At 50.6% G+C, this 12,027-nt stretch overlaps 1 protein-coding gene across 1 annotated transcript in view; it reads right to left on the bottom strand.

Moving 5' to 3' along the window:
- The window catches only part of MAN1C1 (mannosidase alpha class 1C member 1), a 150,393-nt gene that overhangs the window by 17,774 nt on the left and 120,592 nt on the right, over window positions 1–12,027 (bottom strand). Inside the window, exons 5-7 of the mRNA XM_053576015.1 lie at window positions 9,910–10,004; window positions 4,101–4,218; window positions 130–223 (exon numbers count right to left, since the gene is read on the bottom strand). Coding sequence (XP_053431990.1) covers window positions 130–223; window positions 4,101–4,218; window positions 9,910–10,004 — 307 coding nt within the window. The remainder of the gene's footprint in view (window positions 1–129; window positions 224–4,100; window positions 4,219–9,909; window positions 10,005–12,027) is intronic.

The following is a 12,027-nucleotide window of genomic DNA, read 5'->3' as shown; positions in this document are numbered from 1 at the left end:
GGGTGCCTTGCTGGTGATGTGGCTCTGATAAACGTGCTGCTCCTCACTTAGCCCAGGTGCTTAGCATGGGGACCAGGAAGCCTGGACAGGAATCCGCCGAGCAAGGGGCAGAGGTGTCTCTATACTCACGTTGCACCCAGTTCCCGCTCACTGGGCTGAGGAAGTTGGGGTAGAGGCCGAAGGGCTTATCAATCTTCCTGAGGACCTTGCGGATGTTCCTAACCTGCCAAAAGATGGACACCAGGTGCACCTTCACTCTCCTGAATAAGCCAACTGACTCTTAGCCCACGGAGGATAGGAGACAGCTGGGTCAGGTGCACAGAGGAAACCTGTCCAGGGGCAGGAAGACAAGGCTGCGCAGTGAACAGCATCTTCCAACCTGGAGGTGGTGAGGTAGTTTTCCCCTGTGCCATGTGGAGGGTGTGAAGGGGCTTGGCCATGGTGGGGCCTGACTCACCCTCACTCCGCTGACCTGCTCTGCCTACTACCAGGCTGGTCTTGCCACAGGCCCACTGCCTGCCTAACTTCCCTGACCCCACCCTCACTACTTCCTTACCACATGCTGGTTTGAGGAATCCTTTTGTGGGAGTTCATATAATTGACAGTAAACCATTTGTAAGTGTTAGGTAAAAATAGCCTTTTTAGTAGGTCAAAAAATGGTCAAATCTGGTAGTCCCACTACTGGATATGTATCCAAAGGAAATGAAATCAGTACGTCAAATAGACAGCTGCACGCCCATGTTCATGGCAGCGTTATTCAAGTGGCCAAGATAGGGAATTAACCTAAGCATCTATCAACGGAAGAATGAATAAAGAAAATGTGGTTTATATGCACAATGGAATACAATTCAACCTTAAGAAGGAAGGAAATCCTATCATTTGCAGCAACATATTTGAACTTGGAGGACATTACGTTAACATTATGTTAAGTGAAGCAGGCCAGGCCAGACAGACAAATGCTGCATGTCATGCTTATATGTGGAGTGCAATAAAGTTGAACTCACAGAAGTAGAGAGTAGAAGAGTGATTACCAGGGGTTGCTGGGGAGCTGGGGAGATGATGTTGATCAAAGGATACAAAATTTCACTTAGAGGGAATAAGTTCCAGAGATCTGTGGTATAACATGGTCACTATAGTTAGTAACAATGCACTGTGCTCTTGAAAATTGCTTAGTGCTAAGTGTTGTTAACTCTAAGCATTCTTACCCACCCCCCAAAATGATAAATACGTAAGGTAATTTTAAAAAAGGTCAAATGTTGGCAATTTCAAATGGCTCAACTTAGTCATGTGTTATTTTACCTGACACCTTGGAATCATTTCAGAGGAGAGGCCTGGGCTCTTGAATACTCCCCACACCTAATAGGCATCTCAGGGTTTTAATAATAATCTTAATAGTAACAACAATAATAGCTGTTAATATTTCTCAGTTCCTCTGAGCCAGACCGGTTATATACCCTATCTCCAACCATCATACCCACCTATAAGGTATTATTATCTCAGTCTGATAAGAAACCCAAATCCCAGAGAGGTTTGGTGACTTGCCAATGGCCATCTAGTTCTTTTTTTTTTTTTTTTTGCGGTTTTTGGCTGGGGCTGGGCTTGAACCCACCGCCTCCGGCATATTGAATCAGTGCCCTACTCCTTTGAGCCACAGGTGCTGCCTGGCCATCTAGTTCTTTTTTTTTTTTTTTGAGACAGAGCCTCAAGCTGTTGCCCTGGGTAGAGTGGTATGGCATCACAGCTCACAACCACCTTCAACTCCTGGGCTCAAGCGAGTCTCCTGTTTCCACCTCCCAAGTAGCTGGGACTACAGGCACCCGCCACAATGCCCGGCTATTTTTTGGTTGCAGCCATTATTGTTGTTTGGCAGGCCCAGGCTGGATTTGAACCCGCCAGCTCAGGTGTATGTGGCTTGCGCCTTAGCCGCTTGAGCCACAGGCGCCGAGCCGGCCATCTAGTTCTTAAGTGGCAAAGCCAGGTAGTGAGTGGGTCTATCTGACCACACAGACCACACATACTCCCTGCCCTCCACAGAGTAGGCCCCTCCACCCGGCTCAGGGCAGTGACCACACAGCATCATGGAGCAGAGGCTGCTCCTACTGGAGCAAAAAAAGGCTGGACTTGCAACCGTCAGAGCCACGAAGGGTGAGAAGTAGAATTCAGGGGGGCTTTATCCATAGGATACTCTGGAGAGAAAGGTCCTGAGGGACCACACCGTATCATGATACTAGATTTATCTGTCTACAAGGCCAGGAGCTGAGAGCGCAGCCTGTTAGCTGTCAGACCTTTTTTTCCAGGGGACAGCACTTGGCTTTGCCACATAAGGTTTCACATCCATTTATGTTAATAGAGTCCATTACGGGGGACAGGTCTCTGCTTGTACCTGAGTTATTCTCAACTGTCCTGGTGGTGAGCAGTGAAGCAGGCTAAATTAGCTCCCCCAGAGGGTGCGGATGCTTCTAGAATTTGGGCCAATTTGTTGACTGCCAATAATTGCCTCTGTGGGAGGCATGACTGGGGGATGAAAATAGCTGGAGTGTATGTAAACTCAGAGAAACAGAGACAGACAGATGAACTTTAGAGCAGAAGCCCGCAGCCTGCTGTAATAATCTGGTCTGGAAGGTGCCAGGAAGCCCTGGGCTTGAATCCCAGCTAGATGACCCAGAGCAAGTTTTTCTACCTCTCTGAGTCTTCGTTTCCTCCTCTGTGAAGTGAGGACACCAGGAAGAGCTATTCCAACGCACTGGGCACACGGTAGGCGCCCAGGCAATGGCAGCTATTATTCCAGACTGACCAGGGAGTACAGCGAAGGTCAGAGCCTTCCTGGAGGAGTTTGGCTCAAGAACAGTGGAAGCGGAGAGGTTGGAGGAGGGGCTTGCAGGTGGGAAAAGGATCAGAAAAGGAGAGCTACTGAGAAGTGGGATTACACTCATTCCCAGAGCTCTCAAGGAGGCAGAGTCCCTCCCAAGGAAAGTAAAATGTTTTTGAAGGAAGGGTTGTCAGTGGCCTGTTTAAGTGAGCTCCATGGCAGAGGGAGTGATCAAGAAGCCTGAGAAATTCTTGAGTTTCTTGAGGATGTACAGGTGGATTCCTACACTGAGTAAGCAGCAGTGCTAATCCTACACATGCCAGGGCCTGGGGTGAATGAAGCCCAGAGGGCCTTCTGTACAGCTGTGCTGGGGATGCTTTGAGGCTGGCTGTGTCCTAAGGCTGGGAGCCCTGGGCCAAGGTGTGACTCTGTAATCTCGCAGTACCTCTGCTGGCCTCAGAGGCTGGCATTCTGGGGGGAAGAGGAAGCACTGGAAATGGGAGGTCTCCAAAAGGTTCTCCTGGGAGGGCTCTCCATCTCCCCAGGCAGTCCCCAGGGAGGGACTGCAGCCACTGCAGCCCAGCCACAGCTGAGGGTGGTATATGCACACATCTCCTCTTTGGGTTTAGGGTCAGACTTACAGAGATACTTCCAGACAGTAGGGACTGCTAAGGACTGTGGAACTGAAGAACAGCCCCTGCTGCAGGGCTTCTCAGCAGGGAAAGGTACCAGCAGCTGTCTGGTTGGACAGTGCCTCTCAGCACCCAGAGGCCTTGGACAGCCAAGGGCACCTGCTGTGGAGGTGCTGTGCTTTGCCAGCCTGCTGACAGAGGAGGCGGGCATATCATATGCCGAAAAGTTAAATGTCCCCAGAAAGGAGACTTCTACATGGGTTAGCCCATTCCTGCCAGTGCAAGGTGGTGCCTAGATTTCAGCTGCACTTTCTCCAGATTTCATATGTGGGTGGCTGCCACTGAGCTGACATGTAGTGGTGACAGCTTTCTCCCTGGCAGACTTTTGTCTCACTCTGGCCCTCTGTAGAATCCTGATGACTCCCTGTGCTCACCTTCCCTGTCCCCTGTCGCTGGGGTGTGCTTGTATCTTCCACATAGCAAATTGCTACTTGCTATGTTAGCAGTGGCTTGGGGGCTCCTGCCCCCACTCACCCTCTTGCTGAACTGAGGGAGGAACCATTTACCTCTGAAAATGCCCAGTGCTCACACCTTTGCTCTCTGTGGGAAGAAGAGCAGGGAGCTGCTTTGGGAGGGAGCAGGGGCTGGGAGAGACTTGCCTTTTCAGCGAAGACTGGGTTGCCAGAGAGCTCGGTGAGGTGTAAGAATTCCAAGTGCAGGGATCCAAACTCTGCCAGGATGCTGCTGCTGCCTGCTGTGGCCCAGCCCCATCTCCCACTGAAAAGACAGAAGCAGCTACCACCATCATCTGAGAGTAACAGTGGCTGCTCAGTGGGGAACACCTACCGTGGGATGGGCACTGTACTAGAAGCATTCACCATATAACCTCTGTTAATCCTCCCTGGGCTCACTTCCTGATGAGGACGCTGCAGCCAGTGATGTGGCTTGCTGAAGGTCATCTGAACGCAGGCCTGGATTGTAATATTCTTTGTTTCTATCATCACACAGCCCCTATAAGACTTGGGGGCTTAAGACATGGCACAAGAGTTATGTTAAATCTACAGGGGCCATCGGTTATGTTGTCAGGAACTATGACGACACCCACGGAACACTCTGTGCCATCCTCCAGCTGAAGGCATACGGAGGATAAATGGTGTAGTGGCTTGAACAGGGTCTGTTCAAGGTCTGAACAGGGCAGCTAAACAGCAGAGACCCACCCAGCCCCTTCCCTCTCCTCACACTGTTGGTGCTGCCCAAGGACACACGATGGTCCCAGCTTGGAATTTCACGGACCTGACACATGACAGGCAGACAGCTCTTGAGCCCGTGGAGCTGCCAGCTCCTGGGACGCCTGGGGTTACGACTGAGGCAGTGGCTCTCAGGGCAAAGGTTTCCTCCGCTGTTAACCAGGCACGTCTTATAAACACCTCTGGAGAAAGTCAAAGTAGGTATCTCCAGTGTGGCCCTGCAACCTCACCAGGGGCTGGGTGTTTTCTGAGAGGAAGAGTACAGAGCAGATTCTCAGTTAATCCTCATGTCTTCCCCCTTCACAGATGAGGAAAACAAGGCTTGGGACAGTGATATCCTCTGCCAAGATCATGCAGCAAGTGTAGTAGCTGGGACCCAAAGTGGCTTAGACACTGGAGCATGGGCACCTGCCTCTCTCAATCATGTAGTAAAAACAAGGAGCTCTCACTTAAATCTCTCTGGGATCTGGAGCCAGAAGGTGCAGGTTCAAGTTGTTAGCAGGAGGCCCAGGGTAAACCACTAATCTTGTATACTTTATTAGTTTCTGCGATGTAAAACAAGATAAGGACAATATCTCCCATTTCCTGGGCTAATGCATCCTCCTTCCTGGGCTTTTTTGGGGATCAAGAGAAAAGGAGGGTATAGAACAGGGGTGGCCTTGGGCAAGGCCTTGCTTCCCTTCCCTGTGCCTGTTTCCTCATGTGCATTGTGACTGTCTTTCCTGTGGGATATCTGGGACAACTGGGGACCAAATCTGCATGAAGGGTGTACAGGATGAGGGTGGGGACAGAGCTGGGGTGGAGGAATCTCCTGCCAGCCACAGTCAGTGCGGGGCAGGCTGAGGGGCTTCCTCGCTGGGCTCCCCCCAAACTGGCCCATCTATCTCCCTGTGCCCAGGGGCAGGACTTAGGAAGGCAAGTGTGGAATGTAGAGGTCACTGTTTGTTACTTGAAGGGTACCACTTTTTCTGGGGTGGGGCTGGGGCTCCCCTAAAGTTGCCCTTTTTATCCTCTAAACCAGGGGTCCTCAAACTGCAGACTGCGGGCCACATGAGGCGGTATGATTGTATTTGTTCTCGTTTTGTTTTTTTTTACTTCAAAATAAGATATGTGCAGTGTGCATAGGAATTTGTTCATAGTTTTTTTTTTTTTAAACTATAGTCCGGCCCTCCAATGGTCTGAGGGACAGTGAATTGGCCCCCGGTTTAAAAAGTTTGAGGACGCCTGCTCTAAACTCCATACTTGGGCCCAGATGGGTTTTTTCCTAGGAAGTAGGGATGCTTCCCAGTCTCCTAGATTCTGGAAGCAGATGGATGACCTGGGTTTTGAGATCTTTTCTGGGGTCAGATGACCTCGGGAAACGTAGAGACAGCCACCCCCTTCATCCTGTCTACGACTCGTTGCAGGGGGAAGGTGTGGGAGGGATGGGTTGCACAGGAGGGGAAACTTGGCTTATGGATAATAGTAAACAAAATAGCTTCCGTTTATGGAGCCGCTGCAGTAGGCCAGGCACTGGGGCAAGCTGCTCTTATCATTACTTCATTTGAAACCCACAAGGTAAAGTATCCATTAGTACCAGTATGCAAAGGAGGAGACTGAGGTTCACGGTGGGGGGGTAAGTAGTGTTCAAGGTCAGCCCTGGGAGGTGCTGGAGGAGGGTCTTCTGGGCCTCCTACCCTAAGATGCCCGCATTCACCCAGAGGGAAAGAGGGAGCTGCCCCCTCCTTCTTCCCCCCAAGCCAAGCAGAGGTCTCTCTCCAGCATGTGATCTCAGTGAGAGCCTCAGGTACCCACAGAGGTTTCCTGAATAATTGATTCTTCCTGGCCTCTCAGGGAAATGTGAGGTTAAAAAAAAAAAGCCCCCAGCCCCTCAGCTGTCTTTTGTTCTCACTTCCCCACATGCTCACCTTCCTCTCTCCCTCCTTTCTGTGCCCCACACGGGTAAGATTCCTGGAGTGCAGACATCGCAGAGGCAGGCTGGTGTCTGGGTGCCTGGCCTCTCTCTGCTAGGTGACCCTGGGCAGGCCAGCGAACTGCCCTAGACGGGTTTCTTCATCCCTTAACTGACAGCACTCATGCCTCACAGAGTTCCTATCTGTGATTATAGGATCATGCGCTAAGTACTGTCTTTTCATCATTATGGAATTGTGCGCATGTAGATTATGTGTCCTTACTGTTCTTAAGTTCCTAATATGTGCCAGGCAGTCTGGTACCTTGTTTTACCTTCACATCCACCTTCAGAGGTAGATACGTGATCTTTATTTCATAGGTAAGAATATTTAGGTGTAGAGTTGGTAAAACTGAATCCAAATCCAAATCCAAATCCTAGGTATGTTGTACCCCAAATGCATCTGCTCTAGGCAGCATCCTAGACACCAGGGGGCCCTCTGATTAGCCCTGTGAGCCACTGGGCCAATAGAAAGCTCTGCCCTCCCTCTTCTCCCCTCCTAGCCTTGTAAGTACTAGTGGGCCTGCAGCCCGTGTCCTCTCTGGCAGGAGGGGATGCTCCACTGTGACACTCCCCTGAACCCTGGCTGTAGCTTTCCCATGTGTGCAAGCCTGCATGTGCTGCCATCACTAACTTTGGAGCCAGAGATACCTGGATTCTAACTTTGCCTGATGCTTTGTGATCTCAGGTAAATTACTTCACCTCTGTGAACCTCAGTTTCCTTCTTATAAATTTTTTGGGTTTTTTTTGAGACAGAGTCTCACTCTGTCACTCTGGGTAGAGTGCTGTGGCATCATTACAGTTCACAGAAACCTCAAACTCATGGACTTAAGTGATCCTCCTGCCTCAGCCTCTCCAATAGCTGGGACTACATGCACCTGCTACATGCTTGGCTAGTTTTTCTATTTTTAGTAGAGATGGGCTGTCGCTCTTGCTCAGGCTGGTCTGGAACCCCTGAGCTCAAGTAATCTACCTGCCGCAGCCTCCCAGAGTGCTCAGATTACAAGTATGAGCCACCGTGCCCGGCCTATAAAAATTAATTTTTTTCCTTGTGTATTTCTTTTTATTTATTTATTATTTTTTGCAGTTCTTTTTGGCTGGAGGTGGGTTCGAACCTGCCACCTCTGGTATATGGGGCCACCGCCCCAAAATTAATTTTTATGAGGCAAGGTGTTGTTCTGTTGCCCAGGCTGGAATGAAGTGGTATAATTGTAGCTCTCTGTAACCTTGAACTCCTGGCCCCAAGCAATCCTCCGGCCTCTACCTCCCTAGAAGTTAGGACTATAGGAATGCACCATCATGCCTAGTTAATTTTTTTGTTTTTTTCGTCAAGATGGGGTCTTCCCATGTTGCCCAAGCTAGTCTGAAGCTCCTAGACTTAAGCAATCCTCCTGCCTCAGCCACCCAAAGAACTGAGAGATTACAGGTGTGAACCACTGCACCTGGCCATCATCAGCTGGTAAAATGGGGTCCCTGTGGTTGCTGGGAGGTTGGAAAGGGAATCATGTGCTCACATCACACTTGACACACAGTGAGTGTTTAACAGATGACAGCAGTCATGAAGACAAGTATATCTGTATGAGGCAGGAGCATGCAAGTGTGTAAACGTGTATTTGTGTGTGAATGTGTATGAGTGTCTATGACAAAGGCCAGCTTATATATCTAGGCCTCTGTGATTTGTAAAGGTGGCAGTCGAGTGTTTCTGTATGTGAGAGAGCACCAGTGTAGAGACTGGTTCAGTGGTGGAAGTCCTTGGACTGGCCACTGTCACTCTCTCAGACAGTCCGGTGGTCCCTGCAGGTCCCAGGTCCCCTTGCCTGTGCAGACACCAGGGAGGAGGAGCAGCTCTCACCAGCTTGGGCACCATCTTGCCTCAGGGTCCTCCCACCTAGAAGCGCTGGGGCAGCGCCTGATCACTTCCCCTCTCCTCCCTGTGGGGATGAAGTTCTCCCCCTTGTCGGAGTTGCCCACAGGGGCAGCACAGTAGTACAGCTCAGTGCCACATAGTCCACAGACAGCCCTGCCACTCTCCCTGGTGGAAAGGGGAGAGGCATTTTAGCAGCAAACTCTCTTCCCAGTCAATACCAGGGAATGTGCATGCACGCATGTGCACACTGCACTGGCACCTCGCAACAGCCTGAGAGCAAACACGCTTCCTTACTCAGGTCTGTGCTCTGAGGGACGCGGGCACGGCAGATAGCCAGGGCCCGGGCACAGAAGAGGGAGGGACACCCCTGATAAGGTCCTATCCCAGACCCAAAGGGAGGGAGCCAGAAGGATGGTTATGTGTGCGTCCTGGCTTCACAACAGCTGACTGTGTATCTCCAGGACCGGTGTTTGTGGATGAGGAAGGACCTCAGAGCAGAGGTCCAATTCCAGCTCTGTAGAGCCAATCCTGGCATGGGAACGGGATTCCATCAGCTCCTGAGGGCCCCTACCTGGTCTGTAGTGAGATTTCGGTGAGATAGCATGCTGGGAATGCTTTCTGATCACAGAAGACAGCTGACGAAGAGGCTGAACGTGCCAAGCCCTCTCTTTGCAAGACTGGAGAAGGGTGAGGCCGACATACAGGGTGCTGCCACCCTAGAACAGAGACAGAACCCGAGGCCCCTGCCTGCCTTTCCTGGTGGAGGCTCTGGTGGGCTTGAGAGCCTGAGAAATCAGGTCAGGAGATGGGATGGGTCAGGAGATGTTCCCAGCGATGGGAGCAGGATGGAGTTGTCAGAGTGCCATATGTCTTCTACTGAGTCTCCTGGGGTCTGCCCCACACAGCACAGGGACAGCAGCTAGGGGTCCTTGACAGCAAGGTTTCTGTGTAGCAGAGGCAGGGTCCTAACACCACCTGACCACCTGGCAGCTCTGGGAATCTTCTCCTTGTGCCTTCAGCTGAGGGGGTGTCAGTCCCATTTGGAGGACTCTATGCCAAGGCAGTGCTGGGGGATATCCACAGAGGAACAATGGCCTCCTCCCACTAACAGAAGCTGAGTCCTGTGTGGCTCAAACCTCAGAGCCGGGTTTGGCGACAAACACCTGCCCAGGAGTGTCCTCGGCTAAGGCTCGTTTTCACTGTGCTATTGACTCGTTGTAACTCCCAATGTATGTACTGTCCTCTCCCTGTGCCTTAGTTTCCACATCTGTAAAAGAATATGTTTCGCATTTGATCCCAGGACCCCCCATTCCTGCTTGTCTGTCAGTTGCCCCTGGAGCTTCCTCACCAGGCCCCACCCAGACAAGATGCAGCTGAGCCCCACATGGGGGGTGAGAGGTCCCTACCTTTTGAAGCTCACAACACCCTTTGGGATTCCTGTGGGGGTTTTGAAGGCTGGCAGGAGTTTCTCTCCAAGCTTGATGGCTTTTATGCGGAACACCTGTAAAGTAAGGAGCAAAGGCCATTGTGAAGCCCAGGACTCAGGGCTGGGAAGGGTAGGGTCACGCCAAGAAGCTGCTGCTGGCAGGATAAACCCGTCATGGCTGCAACCAGAGCAGGAGGCAGCTCAGCTGAGTGCCTCACCCCTCTGACCAGTGGCAGTGTGGCCTTCAGGGAAGCACTTCCTCTGAATCCCAGTTTCTCTGCTGTAACATGAAGGTAATCTTATCTTCCTCAGAGGGCTGCTGGTGTGATGAAAATGGGACAACTGCTGTGAGGCATTTACCATAGTGTCAGGACTCTTATGCAGGCTCCGATGACTAGAATTGTGCTCAGGTGGCCACTGGGCAGATGAAAGGGACAGCAGGCAGGGCACAGGGGAGGAGGCCATCTCCAAGTCCAGATGAAGACCTGGCTGGTCCCCATTGGGCAGTGCCTGCCCACACCATGGGACCAGGATATCACAGGCTGGAGGGATGAGAAACAGGTGGTGCCATCTGCACAGAGTATAGAAAGCAGTGCTCTGGGGGTCAAGACCCCCAAGTCCCAGAAATCACCACCTTCTGGGCTATAGTTGCCCTTCCCACGTCCTTCTCTAACATGCTGATTCCACTGATGTCCCCATGGCACAGATGGTGATGAGGGGACAGGATGAATGGCTCTTCCCAACCCACCCACAACATGGTGAGGGAGCCATAAAGAGGTCCAGGCTTCACAGCCCTGCCAAGGCTCTGACCCTTGAATGCCCTTCTGAAATTCCTGATTAAGTCAAAAGGACCTCTGGCCTTCTGACTCAGTGGCTTCCCCAGTAGGAATTTATAATCAAGGATGTTGTAAAGATTTAATTTTGCGGGTACTTATGCCAGCATTGTTTAGAATAGTGGGGAAAAAATGGAAATACTCTAAATATCAAACAATAGGGAAGTAGTTAAATGATGGTTCATCTACACAATGGGCCATATGCAGCCACTAAGATAATGTCACAGGAGAATATTTAAGAAGAAAGAAAAGGTTTATATTCTATTAAGAGAAAAAATTTCAAAACAGAGTAATTCAGCTTAAAAAAATTGTAGGCTCCGTGCCTGTAGCTCAGTGGTTAGGGCACCAGCCACATACACCTGGGGCTGGTGGGTTTGAACCCGGCCCAGGCCTGCCAAACAACAATGACAACAACAACAAACAGCTGGGCATTATGCAGGCACCTATAGTCTCAGCTACTTGGGAGGCTGAGGCAAGAGAATCACTTAAGCCCAAGAGTTTGAAGTTGCTGTGAGCTGTGATGCTGCAGCACTCTACCAAAGTGAGACTGTCTCAAAAAAAATAAAATAAAAAAAGTATGGATGTGTAAGGAAAGGAAGGAGATACATCAAAATATGAGTGATGGTCTTCTTGGAGGATTTAGCTGATGGGTGATTTTTGTTTTTTGGGGGGATTATCTCTATCTTCTGTGTGATTTGATAAAAAAATGAATCCACAATAAATATTTATTTTTAAAGTAGAGACGCAATCCTCCAAACAACCACTCCAAGTGGCAAGCACGTTGGTCTTTTCACCTCTGGAACTTGAGGGTGACCCAGTTTGCTGACCTCTTGTAGCTGCTGAAAAACAGAATCTTCTTGAGTCCCCGCCCCTACCCCAATAATTAAAATTGCTGAGGCAGCTATTGAGGGAACAGAGGAGGAAGAATTTCAGGCTACTTTAAACTAGGATATGGACTTGAGGCCTTTGAGGGGTGAGCCTCTTGCTGAGGGAGGAAGTGAAGGGGGCCGGCTGGGATGGGCCAGGGAAGATGAGAATGTCCAGTGCCAGACAGGGGGCCCCAGAAGCAGGCGCAGGGACCAGTCACATCAGATCCCTTGGGAAGTTGGTCTAGATTCCAGGTTCTGAAGCCTCAAGTCACTCCAGTCACTAGGGGTATTCTAGTGCATGGTCAGGTTTGGAAGCCACTGGTTTAACAACAGCAAAGGGTTCTCAAGGTCCTTGTTCTCACTTGAAAGGCACAAAGTGGCCCACTCATGACAAGC

The sequence above is a fragment of the Nycticebus coucang genome, chromosome 22 (assembly GCF_027406575.1).
Source record: "Nycticebus coucang isolate mNycCou1 chromosome 22, mNycCou1.pri, whole genome shotgun sequence".
Classification (NCBI taxonomy): domain Eukaryota; kingdom Metazoa; phylum Chordata; class Mammalia; order Primates; family Lorisidae; genus Nycticebus; species Nycticebus coucang.
Note: the sequence above shows the minus strand (reverse complement) of the source record. Positions and strands in the feature narration are given on the sequence as shown.